Raw genomic sequence first — 20260 nt, 5'->3', positions numbered from 1 at the left:
TGCTTGTTTGAGCAAAAGGCTCCAGGAGGTGGTGACGTTCTGGCCACACGTGAACGCCCTGCAGACCCAGGAAGTTGGGAGAACTGGGCCCAAGCCAGCGCAGGGACTCACTTGCGATATGGCTGTCGTCGGTGGCCAGGGTGTCCCTTCAACACGCACGAGTGTGGTTAACTGTTTCCTGTGGGAGCCAAAGCGCCTCGTGTGTCTCGTGGAGAAGGAGGCCCTTGAGAAAGGTCCCAGGATGACGGGAGAGGGTCGGCCATGTAGATGCTGAAGGAACAGAGTTCCAGGCAGAGGGTACAGCCCCTGCAAAGGTCCTGGGGACAGTAGCTGCCTGGTGTGTTGGAAGACCAGCCAGAGAGGCCCGTGTGGCTGGAGCAGAGTGGGCGACAGGGGAGGGGAGGAGGAGGGGGAGGGGAGAGCGGGGAGGGGACGGGGCAGGTCTTGCAGGGCCTGGGGGACCGCGTGAGGGGGCCGCAGGAGAGGGGAGCCCTGGAGGGCGGTTGGCAAAGGAAGGACTCAGTTCATTTAAATTCTGAGTTTGGAAAAATACTGTCACCAAACCCCTTATCTGCGATGGGCCCTTCCTCTTCCAGAGTGCCTCGGGTTTCCACCGCGTGCCCGTGCAGGAAGGCAGCCCCCTGAGAATATTCCCTTTATAGATGGGGACACCGAGGCTCAGAGTGGGGAGATGTGACTAGTGCCAGGTCACACGCCGGGGTCGGGACTGACAGCGTGCGTCTCTGGCCTCCATGAGGCGCCCAAGACCGGCCTGGCCTGGGAGCTGCTGGCCCTCCCTCGGGCTCCAGTGTGTTTCCAAAGCCCTGGAAAGCCCACAGCGGCTCCCGGATGCCGAGAGGCCCTCCTTTTTGACCATGACGCCTGCGCCCGGTCAGGTCTGGAACCACAAGCGCGGGTCCCGGGTGGCCACGTCCTGCTTCAGTTTTCACACAGAGGACACGTCTTGTGTTTTCCTCGTGTGGAGAAGACCTTCTGAGCAACACCGAGTGCCAAGTGGGAAGGCTGGGTCGGAAGTGGGCCGCAGGAACGGTGTGCTCAGGGCGGTGGGGGAGTTGGCCAGGTCCCGAGGAAACTCACAACACAAGCAAACAGCATGTTAAAGCCAGCGGTGGACGTGGTCTGAAACCCAACGAGATATTTGCATATATGTGTTTCTAAGAGAAGAGAGAGAAAACCAGTCTGGCTGTGTGGCCTTGGGTAACTTGCTCACCCTCTCTGAGTAACACCATCCACTGCTGCTCTAGAGTGTCAGCCATATCACCTGATGTCTGGCGTGTGGGGGGTCGTCTGGCATGTGGGGAGCCGACCCTGCAAGGCAGGTACCACTGGCCTGTACAGTAGGGTCTGGGGGCTCTGCTGAGCTGGGACCCCCAGCCAGGGCTTTATCTGATGGGTCAGAGACCAGGGTCTGGACCCCCAGGATCACTGCAAACCATCGACAAGAGAGGGGACTCCTGGAGCAGGGCCCCCGCCAGGCCTTGCCTCGTCAGCAGCACGGGAAATGACGAGGAGCCTGCTTCCAAGCTATCTTGTGCCTCAGTTTCCCTCTCTGGCAAATGGGGACGAGAATTGAATGTCCCTCCCGGGGAAGTTGGGTTTTTTGTTTGTTTGTTGTTTTTTTAGTCAGGGTAAACTTTTAAAATAAGTTTTTAATTTTAATTCTGATCTAGTTAACATACCGTGTTGGGTGAGTTCATCCCAGTTTCAGGGATACGATATATGGTGAGTCAGCAGTCCACACGTGACCCCATGCTCGTCCTGATAAGTGCAGGCCCTAATCCCTGTCACCTGTGTCCCCCACCCCCCACCCCGTCCCCTCTGGTGACCACCTGTTCGTCCTCTACAGTCCACAGTACGTTTTCTGCTTTCTCTCTCTTCCCCACTCCCACCACCGTCTTTTTTATTTCTTCAATTCTACGTATGGCTGAGATCCTATGATACTTCCTTGCTCTGACTTACTTCCCTCACCTTTCTTCTCTCCAGCTCCATCCATGTTGTCCCCCTGGGGGAGTTTTGCTGATTAAATAAGTCAGTGGAGGTGAAACATGGCGGCCCAGTATAGTCAAAGAAATGACTCACTAAGTATTAACTACCGGAATGGACCATTTCACGTGGAGTGGCCTTATCAGCCCTCCCAGGAGCTCTGGCCTAAGCCCCTCTCCCTCCTGGTGGTTTGGCCTCCCTTGCACTCAGCACAGCCTGAGGTTCTCCTCCTGGCGTATTTGCTCACTTAGTCATGGCCTGTCGCTCCCCCATCAGGACATGAGTGTCATGAGGGCAAGGCCTTTTGTCCGTCTTGGCCACTGCTGTGTCCCCCAGGAGGTGCCCAGCAATCAGCTCCTTTCAAAAGGAAAGGAATAAGTGTCGTGTGGTTCACATCCAGTTTAGGCATGAGGGAAAGGATGCTCAGAGATGTCAAGAACTTGCCGGACGACACACAGCGGGAAGTCAGCCAACTTTCAGTAAAGGCCCAGAGGGTCAATGCTTACGACCTGGCAGGTCTCATCCAGTTTCTGTCACCTACTCTCCTTTTTCCTTTTACAATCCTTTAAAAATTCACTAGGGTACAAAACGTACCCCCTCTTTTTATCATTGCCGCCCCAGCAGATCCTTTGTAGACATTTTTTCCTTTAATCCCTGCACCCCGTGAAGGTTTCATATCACAGGTCCGTATCTATTCCGGTGCCATATTTATATTCATGTTTTCATGTTTTCTACACAAAAGAGCAAAATTGTCTAGCTCTTCCATCCCCCCCGCCCCGGCCAAGAGCGCTTTCACCCCCACTGAAAATGGGTGTGTCCAGACCGGGGTCTCCTCTCTTGGCACTGCAGGCTCTGGGCTGGGTCGTTCTCCACAGGGGCAGGGGCGACCTGGGCACTGGCGGGGAGGGGCACCGAGTAGCATCCCTGGCCCCAGTCACTCAGTGCCAGGAGCACCCCCGTCGTCATGGTGACCTAGGGACGTCCCCAGATACTGCCCTGAGCAGCGAAGGTACTCAGTGCTAGGCACACAGTTACTTTAACTTGACGTCAGCTTTGGGGAATAGACTTTCTGAGGTGGGCCTCAGTTTACCAAACTCACCGGCCAGGCGGGTTGAATCCGATGGTGCCGGAAATTTTTCACCTAGTGAAACTCGGCTCGTGAAAGGTCCTCGCCTGGGGCCTGGGGCGTCATGGGGCATCAGACACCAGCCGTCCTTTCGACATTGTCCTCTCTGGGCACATCTGCTCAGACCTGAGGAGAGTGCGTTTTAGGGCCGGCTGTGTGCGGAGACGGGACAGGAGGGCTTACCTGTGCCCCTTTGCTCTGGAGTTTTCATGGAAACCTCCAGGGGCCCTCAGCCTGGTGGAACTTTCTGTGCGGATGGTGATATTCGGCGCCGTCCGGTTCGGTCACCGGCAGGCTTGTGGGCCGTTGAGCATTGAGAGGTGACCCGTGCCACCGAAGTCTGGAAGTTCTAACTCAATTTCAGTTTAGCGGATGTGAATTTCAAGTCACACGTGGCTAGTGGCCTCCATGCTGGATGGCTCTGGGAGGTGGGAGGGTTCAGGAGCCGAATGACAGGCAAATGGCCCACAGATGGATGAGAAAGATTCTGAAGGTGAGAGGTAATTAAAAATAAGATGGCATCATTAAAAGGAAGGACATTCTGACCCCTGCCACACTCAGAGGGACCCCGAGGACACTGGGCTCAGGGAGAGCAGTCAGACCCAGAAGGACACATCCCGCAGGACCCCACTCCTGGGAGGGCCTCAGAGGAGTCCGGTCCATGCAGACAGAGAGGAGAGGGTGGGAGCCGGGGCTGGGACAGGGGGTGGGGAGTCTGTGCTTTGTGGGGACAGATGGAAAATTCTGGAGACGGAGGGTGGGGGTGGCTGCAGGATGGGATGCGCATGCTTTGCCACTGAGCTGTGCACTTAGAAATGGTTTTTTTTTTCCCTTTTTTTTTTTTTTTAAGATTTTATCCATTTACTTGACAGGGAGAGAGAGACAGCGAGAGAGGGAACACAAGCAGGGGGAGTGGGAGAGGGAGAAGCAAGCTTCCCACCGAGCAGGGAGTCCGATGCGGGACTCGATCCCAGGACCCTGAGATCATGACCCGAGCTGAAGGCAGACGCTCAATGACTGAGCCACCCAGGCGGCCCTTAGAAATGGTTTAAATGGTAAAGTGTATGCTGTGTATCTTTAAGCACAATCTAAAAACTAAATTTAAAAAATGTAATGAGATAGTATATAATTACAGCATCATTGTTTAGAAGCTACACTTATTTCATTAAAAAAAAAAAAAAAAAAAAAGAGCTCCCAGGACTCTAGGAAGAGAAGAGAACCCCTTCCGCCCAGTGAAGGGGTCAGCAGAGAGCCACGCCTACCTTCGCACTCAGTGGTGAGACTGAGGGAGCTCCCCACCCCGAGATCAGAAGCAAGGAGGCACCCTTGCTCTCAGCCCTTGTGTCGGGTACTGTGCTGGAGGTCCTCGCCAGAGCCATAAGGCAAGAAAAGGAAATCAGAGGCTTACAGATGAGAGGAAGAGAGAAAAAGCAGCATGTGTTTGTCCAGGGACATGACGGCCCTGGGCTAAGAAAATTCCGAGGAAATCTATACAAACGTAGTATCTCCTAGAACTACCGGGTGTGTCCAGCGGGGCTGCCGGATACAAGATGGACACACGAAACCGGGCCCCGTTCTCCGCGCCAGCAATGAACACTTAGAGACCAAAATTAAGAACACCGTCGTTTTCGGCCGCTCCCCAAACTACCATTTTTTGAATGTCAGTACATGCCAACCCTTTTGCACATCTTATTAGCTGACTTGGTGCCCTGACAAAGCCGGGGTGTGGGTTTTACTGTCTTCCCTGTCTTACTCTGAGGAAGATGAGCCTCAGAGAGGTCACATGGTCACGGTCAAGGTCACAGAGTGAATGAGCACGGGGATAAGGGCTCCCAGCTGGAGCCAGCCATAGCCCAGGGCCATCGCTCTCGGTGGGTGCAAAGTACCAGCGCCCGGAACATAAACGGGGGACATCGCACTGATGGTAATAAGACACCCCCTTCCGATTGCTGAGGTGCTGACGGTGAGCCCCCCACCGTGTGGGCCAGTGTGTTGCCCCCATGACCACCCTTCTGGTTCAGCGCGGCCTCTGTAGTTCCTCTACAGAGGAACTGTAGTTGCGCCCACTTGCCGGATGAGGAGAGTGAGGCTCAGGGAGCAGTGAGCCCCAGCCCCGGCGCCCTGATTCCCCGGCGTTGGCTTGCGGGCGGCGCTTGGGGAACACGCCCCCCTCCTGGGGCAGCACCCGCGTGCCAGGCGGGCACTGCCGCCTGCTGAGTCCACACGGGCGCCAGTTCCGCAAGAGGGTCCCGTGCCCGAGGCCCGCGGCCCGACGGCCGGCTGCCCAGGCTGGGCTCTTCCCAACGCAGGGGTCACCCGTGCCCAGCCGCAGGGCCGTCCAAGCAGGAGTGGCCAGCGCCAAGGGGCTACTGGCTGCCCAGCCCAGGAGCAGCCACAGGGCGTGAGGCCGAGCCGGGCACACTCCCCTCAGCCGCTGTCCAGCCCAGTGGGTCACGACTGTGGCTGCCCTCAACCGTTCCTGTCGTGGGTGGGGAAACCGAGGCACGGGTCCTCGCTCTGGTGCCATTTTAGGACCCCGCCAGTCTGGGCAGCCCGGAGGTGTCAACGCACAGTGTGTGCAAAGGCACAGGGCAAAGGGTGAGGGCTCATGGATGCTTTGGGAGGCATCAGCAGGACCCCCGGGGTTGCCGCAGGCCCCGTCATCACCGCCGAGGCGCCCTCAGACTCAGGGATGGGCACCCAGCGTCTGAGCCCAGAAGCCAGATGCGTCAGGCACGGCCACATGGCGATGTCTGGGTGCGCATGCAAACTAATGCAGATCAACCTCCTAAGGGAGAAGTGGGCGCTCCTTGTTTCAACCTCAGTTTTCCTCGTCTGTAAGATGGGTCCAATGACGACGCCAGCTGTGTGGCTCTCTTAGGGATTTAAGGGAACGTCTCAAATGGGAACAGTGAAGCATCACGTTGACGGTCATGTTCGGGATTTAAACATGACACCAACAATAACAACAACGTGTGGACAGCCCCCGGTAGCCAGTTCTCGGTAGTCTCTCTTTCCCGCCTCTTGGTGCTTGCACCCATTTGAAAGAGAGAACTGAGGCTCAGAACAGTTCAGCAACTTGCCTGAGGTCACACAGCAATTGTGTCTGGATTTGGGATGCAGCAGGTAGAAGGGGCTGATTCTCTTTCTTTGGCCTTCGATGGTGATTCCCACCACCTTGGTCTTTGACCTGAGAGACGACTAGGTAGGGCCGGGGGTTCCATCTGGCTGGGCTTGACCATGGGCACCCCCCCAACCCCTGCATCGGTCCTGGGTGGACATGGAGGGAGTGCAGAGGGGGGTTGGTGCTGCTCGCCATCCAGTCCGCCGGAGCTGATAATGCTGAGCTCAGCGTCTGTCTGCTTCGCCCGTCTGCCAAGGAGCCTGATTATTTTTAGATAAGATGGAGAGGCGGGCGCCAGGGTGGGAGGGAGCCCCCAAGCCAGGGGGGTGGGCGGGGGTAGAGTAGCTGCAGGGGGAAGCCCCTCTGCCCCCTCCTAGGGGCCCCTGCGTGACAACCCAAGACCAAGGGTTGGACCCCCAGGACCTCAAGGGCAGAGGCTGAGCAGGGGGGTGGGGTGCTGAGGGCTCAAGGACTCATCTCTTTGGCCCTCAGTTTCCCTGTCTGTAAAATGGGCATAACCATAGCTCCCGCCTCCTGGGTGAAGGCAGGGTGAGTGAGTTACCCTCACGAGTTAGGAAATGAGCTCCCTTTATTTCAGAGATGAGGAAACAGGCTCAGGGAGGGGAAGATCTCCAGCCTGCGGCTGAGCCAGGCCCTGCACATGGGTTCTGCTGCGTAGGGGACCCTCTGGACGCCCATGACCCCGCGGGGCAGCAGCCAAGGGAAGGGGCCAAGCGGAGATCCCGGGGCCCGGGCACATCAGGGACCACTTTTCCACGGCACTACCAGCCTGGCCCCAGCACGGGGGTCACCTCTCCCCCTGGGGTCGGGTTTCCTGCAATGTCACCACCTCCTCCCCCTTCTCTCTGCAGACGCGGAGCAGAGCGGCAGTCCCCGGGCCGGGATGGGCTCCGACCAGGAGGACAGCAAGCCCATCACACTGGGTGAGTCTGGGGACGGCGTAGGGTAGGCGGGAGGACCCTGTGTGCCCTGCGCGGCCCTGCATGGGCGCCTCACAGACATTCCTGGGTTCATTCGCCACAGCCATGCCCCGGACAGGGGCCCCTGTTGATCCATTGTGTAGATGGGAAAGCTGAGGCTCAGAGAGGTTAAAGGGCCTTCCTGGGGCACCCAGGAAGATGGGGTGGGAACCCACGACCCTCAGCTCCCAGTGTCTGGTCCCTGAGGTGCTCACCCCACAAGAGAGGCCCTGGGGGGCCCTGCAGTCCCATGAGACATTTAACAGATGTCTCCGTTGGTGGGAAGTGGAAGGGCCTCAGGCAGGGCTGGGAGCAGAGCCCCAGAGAACAGAAAGGCCCGGCTTCTGCTCTGGTCTGCTGCCATGAGTGCCCCCAGACCAGAGCGGTCACCTCCACCCTGGTCCCCTGGCTTCTGTCCTCTCACTCCCAATCTGTCCTCCCTGAAGTAGCCCGAGAGCACCTGTGAGCACCTGAGTCGGGTCCTGCCTTCCTCTGCTCACAGCCGTCCAGGGTTCTCACCTCCCTGGGGGTAAAAGTCCTTCCCTGACCCCTAAGGACCTGCAGGACCTGTCCCTGTACCCTCCCTGCCCTCCCCTCCACCCTGTCTCCCCCTCACTCTTTCTGCTCCAGCCACATGGGCCTCCTGGCTGTTCCTCCAACGGCCCAGGTCCAGTCCCTGCCTCAGGGCCTTTGCATGTGCTTTGCTTGCTATTTGGACAGCTAACTGTGCTCTCTCTCCATCTCTCTCTCTGGATCTGCCGAGTCTCACCTCACATGCTCCCCTCCCCCCCCCCGAGAGGTCTGATCTCAAGCAGCCTTAGCCACTCTCAATGGCCGTCTTCTGTTTTATTCCCTTCTGAGGAAGTTAGTGATTGCATATGTATTTGCTTAGTTGCTTAGTGACCGCACACGTGTGTGTCTCTCTCCTAATGCAACATCACCTCCTTGAGGGCAGAGGCTTTCGTCTGTCCTGATCACTATTGTGTCCTCAGTGCCTCGAATAGGACCCGGTACACAACAGGTGTTCAATAAATAATTGCAGAAAGAAAAAGAGAGAGGGAGGGAAGAAGCAGAGAGAAAGAGAAACTAGAGAGATGGCATACCAGGGGCGAGGAGGGAGGACAGATGAAAAGGAAGGAAGGAAGAATGGAAGAAAGACCGGGTGGGTGAGGACATCCCTGTAGGAAGGACCAGCGTGGGGAGGCCGGATGGTTCCAGGAGGTTCACAGCCCCCCAGGCTGCTCACCACTGGGCGTCTGTGACCCTGAGTCCTCCTTGGCCTCCTGTGATCTCCAGGCGCCTGCCTCCGAGCCAGATGTTCAAGGCAGGCGGGGGCAGCTGCGCTTGGCCTGGTCCCATGGGGAGCTCCAGCGTCTGGCAGAGGAAAGCACTTCCTCCCACCCGCCAGGGAGTCCCGGAGCCGGGCGAGTGCTGCACAAACAGGAAACCCCGGTGGGGGGGAGGCGGAGGGGCGTGCTGACACCAGCTGGCCAGCTGGGTGGCAGGAAATGGCCATGGCCACTTCCCCTGGACGCTGGGGGGCCTTTACCCTGTCCTCCCAGGGATGTTGTGGCGCTGAGCCCCCCAGCACGGGGGCTGGGAATATAGTAATTGCACAAGAAATGGTGTTCGCAAAGCTCCTAACCAGGGAGGCTGGAGTTTCTGGACGGGCCAGCGTTTGGGTCTCCCACAGCTGGGGAAACTGGGCACCAAGGTCAGCTCCCTGTGGCCCGTGCTGCCCCCTGGGGGCCTGGAGAAGAACTGCTCTCACCTCCCCAAAAAGCTTAGAGCTGCCCACCTGCTGGTCTGGTCCCCACTCTGACCACCCTCCCTGGCTCCTTTCACTCCAGCCCTCTTGGCCTCCAACCCCAGGGCCTTTGCATGGGCCACCGGTGGGAAGACCGTGGCGCCCGGGGAGGCAGCCAAACAGCACGTTTAAGATCACTCCAATCACGGCCACCAACACTTGCCGTTCTTGCCATCTCCTCAATTTTAATGCATCCGCTCCTCTTATCCACCCCTACCTGGAGGTCTTGGTAAAATGTCACCCACAGCAAGGCCTCCTGAGAGTCCTTTGTGTGAAGCAGCTCCCCTTTCCAGCAGGCCCCCCACCTGCCTGCCACCGCATGACACGTGGCGCCTTGGACTTCATGATCCTAAATTTATTTGTATTGTGGTTAAATTCACGTAACAGCAAATGTACAGTTAGTGGCATTAAGTGCATTCGCGCTGTTGTGCAACCATCACCGTCTAGTTCCAGAACATTCCATCACCTGAAAAGCAACCCCATCCCCTCCCCCAGCCGCCAGCCCGCACGAACCCCCTTCCTGTCCGTGGAGGAGCCTGTTCTGGACGTGTCACACGCGTGGACTCACACCCCATGTGGTTCCCTCCCTGAGCGTCATGGGCTTGGGGTCCATCCCCATGCAGCATGTGGGCGCCTCACTCCTGCTCGTGGCCAAGGGACGCTCCCCGTGTGGATGGACCACGTTTTGTGGCTCCATTAGTATGCTGATGGATTGTTTCCAGTCGGGGCTGTCGTAAACCATGGCTCTGTGCACATTTACATACAGGGTTTTGTGCCTTACTGATGTCACGTGGTGTCCACTGCCCACACTGGACAGTGAGTCCCAGGAGAGTGGGCCACTGTGTCTGCCTCGTTCCCACAGTGTCCACAGCGCCTAGCTTGGAACTGGATACTGAAGGCACTTGGTCAGTGCTTGTCGAGTGAGTCAGCCCGAGTGGACCTCTGGGGGCACAACAGGCCTCCCAGCTGTCTGAGGTCAGCCAGGTCTCCCGCCCTCTCAGAGCCAACCTGTTTCCAAACCCATAAAATGAGTCCTGGCCACCCCACACCAGAGAGGCGGGTCCCTCTTCCTCTGACATTAGGCAGAAGTGGTTCTGGGGACACTGGGGATTTTTCACTGCTGCAGGGGGACCCTCCATTCAGCCTTTGGTTCTGAGCCACTGCTGCTGGCCAGGTTCTGGTCTGGGCGCTAGGGACACTCTGGGACCTGGGCACACAGAACATCGCAGAGCTCCCAGTCTGGAGGGGGAGGGGTAAGAAGATGGGACATCGCGTGGTGTAAGGAGTGACAGGAAGAAAGCAAGCCAGCCCCTCCTGGGCAGCCGATTTCTATGTCTAAGCCTCCCTCGATGGCGGGGTGTGCGGCCTCCACTTCCGAGATTGGGGAGCAGGGAGGCTCAGGAATGGGCAGTGACTTGCCCAAGATCAGATCTGGACGGCAGAGCTGAGATTCGAACCAGGATCTGGCTTCTACCTCCGTCTTGCCGCGGGGCTGCAGGGGGTAGACAAGGCGACCTCTCCAGCGCCTGGCATGTCGAAGAAGGAAACAGAACCAGTGAGCCCCGTTTTCTCCCTGTTCCAGACACCACGGATTTCCAGGAGAGCTTTGTCACCTCCGGTGTGTTCAGTGTCACGGAGCTCATCCAAGTGTCCCGGAGTGAGTGTCCCCGCCCACCCTGTGTTGGGATGGGGGGGGGAGGGACCCCCACAGGGGAGGGGCACTGGAGAAGGAGAAGGAGCTTTGTGGGGGGGTGCCTCTGAGAGAGAAAGGGTCTCAGGGAGAGACGAGGAGCCCATCACCCTGCCCCACTCCCCTGTCACCAAGCCAAGGTTCCTAAGAAGGGTGGCATCCAGGCCCTCCCTAGAGCCCAAGGTCAGGGCGACATGCTCCCTCCCAGTTAACAGACTCCACATGCTGAATGGAGGGTGCTGGAAAACCTTCTGCCCCTGTGTCCTTTCCTGGGGCCTCCCGACCCCTCCAGGAGGAGACCCCAAAGGACCCCACCCCCCCTCCTCTCTCTGCCTCCTGTTCCCTTATCTTCCTAATGGACCTGCTGGGGACCTACTCCTGTGACAGCCCGACTGAATTCCACCCCAGGAAGTCCTGGGCACTGTCCGGCCTTTACCCTGACCGTCGTCCTCCCTGTTCATCAGCAGAGCCTGGCCTCAGGGAGCACTCGGAAGCTTGGCTCCCAGCTCTGGCTCTGCCTCGCGGTGTGCACCTGGCCTCTCTTGCCGGCTTTGCTCTTCTGATCCATAGGATAAGGACAGTTTCAGCCAAATTAGGAACCAGGCCAATCAGGGAAGGGGTTCCCCTTGGGACTGGCCAGCCCACAGATGGCTCTCGGCACCCTGCAGGGCACAGGGCAGCCCTGGACCTTGCGCCCTCTCTCACTCTGCTCTCTCTCGCCCTCCGCAGCCCCCGTGGTGACTGGGACAGGACCCAACTTCTCCCTGGGGGAGCTCCAGGGGCACCTGGCCTACGACCTGAATCCAGCCAGCACAGGCATGAGAAGAACCCTACCCAGCACTTCCTCCAGCGGGTACGTGCCTGGTCCCCGCCTCGGGGGCATTCAGTGACCCCTCCCTCACGCCCATCTGAGGCCCGCAGGTTCAGTCCTCTCCCAGCAGTGCCTGCTTTCAAGGGCCACGTGGTAAACTCCTACCGATCCTTCAAAACCCAGCCCCAAACGCTGCTTTCCCCAGCCCTGACGCCCCAGGCAGAGTTCCCCTAGCCTTGGGTCCTGTGAGCCCGGCCCTTGAGAGCCCACAAGAAGGCAGACACCGGGTCTCGCTCTGCAACCTGGAGCAGGTCACACCGTCTGCGCGGGCTTCCCCATCTGTAAAATGGGACCGTGGTCCGGCCGCGGTGTTCTGAGGCCTACGGCAGGCCCCGTGACGAGCCAGGCCTCCCGGGTTTTCGTCCGCAGCCCGCTAGCTTGCCGCCTGTCGCCGCCCGAGCCCCTCCCCGCCCCCGGCCGCGAGCGTCCGGTCCGCGCAATGGGCAGGTGGAGGCAGGTGGAGGCAGGTGGAGGCGGGTGTTCACGCGGCTCCCGCGACCTCTCGCGAGAGCACCCCGCTCGCCCTGCCCTCCAGGGCCCGGAAGTCAGCGCCGCCCGCCCAGCACCCTCGGGTGTCCGTGGTAACCGGCTTGCTCTCTCCTTCCCTCCCCCTTTAGGAGCAAGCGGCACAAATCGGGCTCAATGGAGGAAGACGTGGACACGAGCCCCGGCGGCGATTACTACACCTCGCCCAGCTCTCCCACGAGTAGCAGCCGCAACTGGACTGAGGACATGGAAGGAGGTGGGGCTGGCGGTGGGGGCGGAGCCGGCCCCGGGGTCGGCCTGACGGCGGCGGGGACTACATATTCCGGCAGGCACTGCGCGGGCCCGCGAGGGCGGGAGGCTCGGGGTCTGGAGCCGCGGAGCCTCCTGGGAGTTGTAGTCGCGCGGGCGGTTCGCCGCTGGGAGGCGGGGCTGCGGCTCCCGAGCTCTGTGGTTCCGCCGAGACCCGGAGAGCGGAGCGTGTCCCTCGCGCGGCTTTCCTGCGCGCCGCCCGGTAAGGCTTCATCCCCGTGGGGTCCGTCTCCGCGGCTTCCGGAGTGGACTCGGCAGCGCTTCCGATGAGCAGGGCGCTGCCCCCCGGGGCCGGCCGCAGACCGTCGCCAGCGGGTCCCCCCTGCCTGCGTCCTCGTGTTCTTGGGGAGCGCGCATCCCCGCGAGTGAGTGCCGCGCCTCCGGGCCCCGTCGCTCTTCCCCGGCGTCCTTCCCGCGGGGCTCGCGTCCGCCTGTCGCGCTGCTGCCTGCGTGGGCCCTCCGCAGCGGGGGTCCCGTTCTGGGGGGCGGCGGGTCCCTCGGCTCCCCAGGGGCCCCTGCGCGGGGGTCCCCGTCTCCACCGCGGCTCTCCTGAGGAGTCCGGCCTTCTGCTCTGCAGCGCGCCCGCCTCGGGGATGGTCGCGACCTGGGGCGCAGGGCGGCCCCTGCGCTTGCCTCTCCCCGAGCACGTGCGCCGCGCAGAGCCTCCGCGGGACCCGCGCCCCAGATTTCAGAAGCACCGCCCCGTCCCGACCCTTGCGCCTCAGGGGGGGCTCACGCCACGGATTAGCCTGGGATTGCCGACCTGGACGCTGGGGAGCCCACTGCGCTGAGCCTCAGTGTCCTGCTCTGTGAAATGGGGTTGTTAGCACGTGCAGTACCCGCCTGCGGTGGTTGTGCGGGTTGCGTGAGTTAATGCATCTGGTGTCCCTAAAACAAGCCTGGCACATCCTGCGCACCCACTAAACCGTTAAGAGTGGTTTGCTTGTCTCCCCCCCACTCTGTCCCTCCTCCCTGCCCTCCCCCCCCAGGGCCCGCTTGCAGATAAAATTGTGTCTGTGCAGAGTGTCTGTCGCACCTACAGGCCTCCTGGAAGGTAGTTAACATTACCGTTAAGAGCAGGTTGGGACAGCAGAGAGACCGGGATTGGAAATGTAGCTGTACCGCTGGCTCGCTGTGTGGGCTGTGTAACGTTGGGCAGGTGACTTGACTTCTCTGAGCCCCCGTTTCCTTATGTCCCAAATGGGATTGATGAGCTAACTGTTCTCTCCTGGAGGCAGAAGGAGGACCGTGCTTAAAGCAACTTTGTTAAAGCACAGGGTAAGTGCCCCGGGGCACAGTTCATTGTTTGTGTCTTTATAAAATTCTCCTCTCTAGCAGTCGGTCTCTAAGACATCTGGTGGTAGCATTCGAGCCCTGGAGTCCTTGGGTTGGCTCTCAGAGCAGCTACCTAACTTTGGGAGGACCTAGTTCTTATACGCTCTGATTTATGGGTCAGTGTCTCTGTGACTCGCTCTCTCTGTGCATTCCCCATTTCTGTCAGGTTTGCCTCTATTAAAATCCTGCATTTAATAGGCTTTAAGTTTGATTGGGAGAAATGGAAAATCTAAAAGGGCGGGGCATTTCTCTCTAAAGTAAATGTTCAGCCATCAGCAGCCCTGGACGTGTATCGTGTGCAGGACTTGGGCTCCTGCCTTATGCTCCAGTGAATGTGGTTTTTGTTCCCACCTCATGGTCCAAGACAGCTGCTGGAGCTCCAGCCATCATGTCTGCTTTCCAGGCAGCAGGAAAGAAGAAGGGTCAAGTCTGACCATGTCCTTGCCCTTTAAGAATCATGCTCAGAAAATGCACTTAACCTCTTTTGCTTATCTCTGTGCCCGAGTTGGTCGTATGACCACACTGTGCCCCAAGGGACTAGGAGACGTCATCTTATTTTCAGCAAGTATGTGCTCATCTCAAATTTAAGGGTTCTGGTACTAAGGAAGAAGGGTAGAGCGGATACCGGGGAGACCGTTAACTTCTGCCCTGCCATTTACTGATTGGAAGCCGAAAGCACTCTTGATTGGCTCTGACTGGCGAGACGGTCTATGTATGAACATGCTGTTTAGAGGCAGAGGACAGCCTCTGTGATGTAGCCACCGCAGCCCCGAGAGGAAAAATTATAGCCTTGAGTCTGTGGATGAGAAAAAGAGAAGGGGTAGAAGTAAAAAAGCTAGCTTTCAATGCAGGAAGCTCCAAAAAAAACAAAAACATTGAAAGGAAGGAAATGTTTGAGAGAGTCACTGGAGCTTGGTCTGAACTTCCTGCCTTGAGCATGAAGTGGCAGCCGTGGGGGAGGACGGGGAGGAGCCCACACCCGCTTTTGCTGTGTACAGGCCCGGAGGGGAACGTCAGAGGGGATCTGTCCCCTCTAGCCTCAGTTGGTTGCCTCCGGTGATGGCAGACTCGCTCCCTCCTTCAAGGCCCTCAGTATAAACCCCCGCTGTGTGGGTGCCTGGGCCCCTGCAGATGCTCCCAGCCTGGTGGGGAAGATAGATTCATCTCCTTCCCCTCCCTCCTCCTCCCTTCCCCCTTCTCCCCTCCCCCCACCCTTTTCCTTTCTCTCCTCCCTCCCCTGCCCCTCCTCCCTCTCCTCTCCTCCCCATCTCTTCCCCCTCCCCCATTTTCTCCTCCTCCTGGCTTCCTCCAGCTTCCTGTCTAGACAGCCCCCAATTAGCTGCTCATTAAGAGGGTTAAGCTGATTAGAGCACTCTCTCCCTTCCTCTGCTCTGGCCACAAGGGCAGTGCTCAGCTAACAACCCCCCCATCCCACCCCAGCATCCCTTACCTGGGCGGCAGAGGCCTGGGAGTGGGGGAGGGATCATGTCCCCTCTGCCCCCAGCAGCATCCCGCAGCCCCACCTCTCAGGCCTTTGCCCTTTCTGTGCCCAGGTTAGGAGTGCCTTTCCTCCTCCTGGCCGCCCCCTCCCGAGGCCTTCCCTGATGGCGCACCCCTGAGGGCCCGAAAGGGGCACCCTCCAGACTGCTTGGTTCCTGCTGCTCCTGGGGCCGTCCTGCCAGGGCCGTGGGCCCCCCCACATACAGTTACGGTACTGGGCGAGGCAGGCGACTCCCTGCTCTCTCTGTCACGTGGGGGGGCTTCCCCCTCCTCTCCTCGAGCTGCGGCGGAGGCAGGAGGGGTGCAGAGCGTGGCTGGTGAGGTCGGAGTCGGTTCTACCACATCTCAGCTCCTGGGCCTTGAGCCAGGGTCCGCATCTGTGGAGTGAGGGTGACTCCTGGGTGCCCTGCCCGGGGCTGCTGGGAGCGGGCCCAGACGTGCCCTGCCCGCTCTGCCCCCAGGGACCCCAGGCTGACATCAGGACAGGGCTGTCGCTGCTCCGGCTCTGGGAAGGGGCTCCTGGCTCCGAGGTGTTGGGGCTGGGGACACTGCTCAGCCCCCCCTCAGCCCCTCCCAGAGGGTGATGGGGCCCCAGGTCCCCTTGGTCAAGTTCCCAGCATCATGCACGCTCAGCAGCTGATGGCTGTTTCAGGCAGAGCGGTTCCCTGGGGAATCTTGGCTGCCCAGCGTCCGGGCCCACCGACCCTAGGTCCCGGGGCTCACGCGCTCCCCGCACCGCGTGCGTGTAGGTCTAGCGAGCAGGGTTGTAATAGCAGAACCGGCTGGCTGCCCCCGTGGCTGTGGGGGGGATGCTGGTTCCCAGCTCTGGTCACCACCAGCATGGCTGTGGGAGGGACCAGGAGAGGCAGGACCCAGCGGCGTGGCCAAGGGAACACAGCGCAGGAAGGGGCTGGGGGGCCTGTGTGACCGGATATCCCGGAAACTGAGTGGCTCCCACCAGGGCAACTCGGCCCGGGGACCGAGTGTGTGCTTGTCACACTGTGGGCGCTGCTGGTGGGGGGTCAAGGACGCTGCCTGGCCTGCAGAAAGCGGGATGCCCCCCGCCCCGGGATGGCCGGCCCCTACGTCCGCAGTGCTCGGTGGGAGGGAAGGCGCACCCCCAACATGCCTGAGTCCACTCTGGGTCTCTGTGGGTACATGTCACTCTGAGTAATATTCTTAAAAATCATTTCTAAGCGTATCTATCTGCAGACCCCATCCCCCGAGATTCTGGTCGCAGGGGTGGAGCCGGGCCTGGGACCCTGCCCTTACCACTTTCCACCTACACATCTGGGCGATGGCAGGGGTGGGGGTGCAGGGGGCTCGCCTGTTTCTGGAGGGCCCCCGGGTGCCCAGCAGCGGCAAGGGGGACGCCTGTGCCCGTCGGTCTCTGCAGACTCTGTGCAGGCCCGACTGACAGCGGTTGTTGGTGGTGGGAGGTGCCAGGGGCTGAGCTGGAGGCTGTGGGGGTCCCAGAGGGCTGGGGGGGGGGGCGCCCGGGCAGCCGTGGGGAGGCGGTGAGGCCCCCGTGCTGGGGCTGCAGGCCGGGCGGGTGCTAGGCCCTGGTCCGACAGCTGTCGTGTCCCATCTCCCTTGCCCCTCACCAAGGCCCCACAGGAAATTCTGTCTTCACCGCAGCGAGGGTGAGGTCCGCAGGCGTCCTGCCGGCTCACCTCTGCCGGGTGGGCCTTCCCGAGGGACCCTGGGGCCTTCTGTCCAGGGCCCTGGTGGCCCCCAGGGGGTCGGGGCAGCCCCGAGCGGACCTGCCTGTGTCCAGAAGGAGAGAAGGCGGGGGCCAGGCCTGATGTCCGCAGCCCTCCGTGGGCACCAGGCTCCTTGCTCTACGGCCCACGGGACCCTGGGCGGTCACCCCCTCTGTGCTCGGAGCCCCGGTTTCCCACCCACCCCCCGGACGGTGGGCTCCCGGGCCCTCGCCCCCCGGGACGCTGGGAGAAGGAAGGGGCGGGCTCTGTCTGCCTGCGGCCCTGTGACCTCCTGACTGCCCCCACGCAGGCATCTCGTCACCGGTAAAGAAGACAGAGATGGACAAGTCGCCTTTCCACAGCCCGTCTCCCCAGGACTCACCTCGCCTCTCCAGCTTCACCCAGCACCACCGGCCTGTCATCGCCGTGCACAGCGGTGAGCGCGCGGCGGTCCCTCTGACCGGGTTCCTCTCGGCCAGGGACGTCCCTCTGGCCCTCTGAGCATGAGTCCTGTTGCCTCCGCCTCCCGGCCAGGCAAGGACACCTGGAGGCGCCATGGTTCGCGGCGCCGGGCCCTGATCCGTCTCTCGGGCCTCAGTGTCCCCGTCTGTACCAGAAGGGGCTCTGGGCTGGGCTGGCCCCCCTCCGCCTGCTCGCCTTGTCTCACGCTCGGCCCGCACAGGGTCGGGAGATCCCAGAAGGGGGTGGGCACAGGCCAGGCCATGTGAAGGCCACCCAGGGGAGACAGGGGACTGTGTTTAGGACCAAATGAGCTAGATCGAGGGCTTGAATGTCGCCGGGGAGCCGGTGGTCACGATGATGATGCTCTAGTGCCCCACAAGGGCAGACACGCACCCGGGTTCCGTGGCTGCCTGGGCGGGTCCACCCGTCATCTGCGGCAGCTCCCAGGCGGAGGTGGGCAGAGCCCAGTAGCTGCAGGACAACCCGGGGCCTGAGAAGCCAGAAGTGCGCACTGTTCACCGGCAGCTGGAGAGAGGAGGGGGATCGAGTGGTCACGGAAGCAGGGCTGCTGTCGGGGGGGGGATGGAAATGTTCTAGAAAGAGAGTGAACATACGAGGAGTAACTGGGTGGTTTAGAAAAAGAAAAGGAAGCAAGTACGACGCAGGCCCGTTACTCACCGTGAGCAGGTGAGGTGCCCCCACGGGCGGACCCCGAGCCCGTGATGCTCGGGGAGGGAACCAGACACAGAAGGCCACACCACACGGGGTGTGAGTCCACGCATGTGACACGCCCAGACCAGGCTCCTCCATGGACGGGAAGGGGGCCGGTGGGGACTCATGGTTGTTGGGGAGGGGACAGGGTGTGACCGCTAATGGGGACAGGGTTGCTTTTCAGGATGATGGGAGTGTCCTGAAAGGAACTGTCGTACTGGTTGCTCAGAGAATGTGCTAGAAACCAGTGCACTGTCTACAGAGAGCTGGCTGAGCCCTGGGGTGGGCTGTGGGGCAGCCCTTCCCCGGGTCTGCCACCTGCCGGCTGTGTGGTCTGGGGCGGGAAACGTAACCTCAGAGAGCCGCCACGTCCTGTCTCAAAACCAGACGGAACCGGGGTGCCTGGGGGGCTCCACTGGTTCAGCGTCCGACTCTTGATCTCAGCTCAGGCCTTGATCTCAGGGTCGTGAGTTCAAGCCCCGCGTGGGGCTCCATGCTGGGTGTGGAGTCTGCTTTAAAAAATGGTGATACCAGAAACCCACAGGCTTATGGTGGAAGTACTCAAGCTCGAGCGTGTGAAGCCGGGATTTGCTGTGTCGTCGGGCTCGTGCCCGCAGACCCAGTCGCAGAGAGACCATGTCCCCAGCCGGAGCCTGCACTGACCGCCCCTCCTGCTGTCCACAGGGATCGCCCGGAGCCCTCACCCGTCCTCCGCCCTGCACTTCCCCACGACCTCCATCCTGCCCCAGACGGCCTCCACCTACTTCCCGCACACGGCCATCCGCTACCCGCCTCACCTCAACCCCCAGGACCCGCTCAAAGATCTCGTGTCGCTGGCCTGTGACCCAGCCAGCCAGCAGCCTGGACCGGTGAGTCTGGGGGGGCTTGGGGCCTCCCCTCTGCCCCACGGGGCCACTTGCCCACACGGGGCTCCAGGGGACCTCCCCGGGGGGCCCTCCGCCAGGCAGCCCCCGTCTTAAATGGTTTTGTGGACGGCGGGGCCGCGTTCCCCTGCCCGAAGTGCCCGGAGCCGGGCCAGGTCAGCGCGAAGGCTGTTCCAGGTGCTGGAACGGACGGCACACAGTTCGCCCCCCAGTCACACACGGTCCCGGGGCCTCAGTGCAGGCCCACCTTCTCCAGACTAGCTTTCGGGGTTCAGAGCCCTCCGCATTTTGGAGCTGTGGGCGAGGTGGACGAGGGGCATGTACAGCCCCAGCCGTGGGGTCAGACCCCGGTCGGGTCTAGGTGGCGTCTCGTAGAAGGAACAGGTAAAGAGTGGCTTCAGGAGGAGACACAGGGTCCCAGGATGCTTCTAGAAGCCTACGGGGCCAGGCGAGGGGGCGGCCGCGGTACCCACCAAACTCGCCCGGTCACGCCAAGCCCGGCCCTCCCCCGGCAGGGCCGCCGCCGGCCGCCCGAGGCAGAGGGGGCGCCCGCCGCCTTAACCACCTGTCTCTCTGTTCCTCCCAGTTAAATGGAAGTGGTCAGCTCAAAATGTCCAGTCACTGCCTTTCTGCTCAGATGCTGGTACCCCCGCCCCCTGGGCTCCCGCGGCTGGCGCTCCCCCCCGCCACCAAACCCACCTCCGAGGGAGGAAGCACGTCGCCGACCTCGCCCTGTAAGCACTCGGGAAGCGGTGCCCGTGGCAGGGCGGGCGTCCCTGAGGGGCCCCCTCCCCCCCCTCCCCGACTGCTGGGGTCAGGGGCTCGGGCCCGGCCCGCGGGGTACCGGTGAGTTTGGTGGGTCCCCGGATAGAGGCCCGGGGGGGGCCGTGTGGTCGGGCCCACTTGGGGCCAAGGCAGCCCTAGGGAGTGGCAGGAGAGGACCAGAGGGGCGTCTGGGGTCCCCGCGTGCCCGCTCCCGGTCCCCTCCGCCGTCCTCCGTGCAGCAAGCAGGTGGCAGTAGGTAAAGATCTCGGACTGGTGGCCTTGGGGGCAGAGGTAGCCCCCAGATGCCTTTTGTTGGTGGAAAATGAGAATGTGTTGTTGTCTCAGAGTCAGGACAGTTGACGTGAAAATTTCAGAGTTGTGGGTTCTCGACAAAAAAAAGGCAGCCCCGATGGGCCCCGTTCCTGCTGGTGACCCAGGCTGGGCCACGCCTCTAGGCAGGATAGTCCCCCCCTGCCCACCTGACCTTAGAAGGCCTTGAGTTG

The 20260-nt window shown here is 61.0% G+C and overlaps 1 protein-coding gene across 8 annotated transcripts in view; it reads left to right on the top strand.

Annotated features, from left to right (window-relative positions):
- Positions 1-20260, top strand: part of NFIC (nuclear factor I C) — a 60557-nt gene that overhangs the window by 34405 nt on the left and 5892 nt on the right. For 4 of the 8 annotated variants that reach the window (XM_080807924.1, XM_080807922.1, XM_080807925.1 and 1 more), the window contains exons 3-9: positions 7127-7198; positions 10624-10698; positions 11461-11584; positions 12220-12344; positions 17246-17371; positions 18793-18977; positions 19579-19726. In XM_080807924.1, the coding sequence (XP_080664050.1) occupies positions 7127-7198; positions 10624-10698; positions 11461-11584; positions 12220-12344; positions 17246-17371; positions 18793-18977; positions 19579-19726 (855 nt within the window). The remainder of the gene's footprint in view (positions 1-7126; positions 7199-10623; positions 10699-11460; positions 11585-12219; positions 12345-17245; positions 17372-18792; positions 18978-19578; positions 19727-20260) is intronic. The other 4 variants (XM_080807926.1, XM_080807927.1, XM_080807929.1 and 1 more) reach the window with 1 other exon arrangement.

This window comes from Martes martes, assembly GCF_963455335.1.
Source record: "Martes martes genome assembly, chromosome: 1".
Classification (NCBI taxonomy): Eukaryota; Metazoa; Chordata; class Mammalia; order Carnivora; family Mustelidae; genus Martes; species Martes martes.
This window is presented reverse-complemented; position numbering and strand designations above follow the sequence as displayed.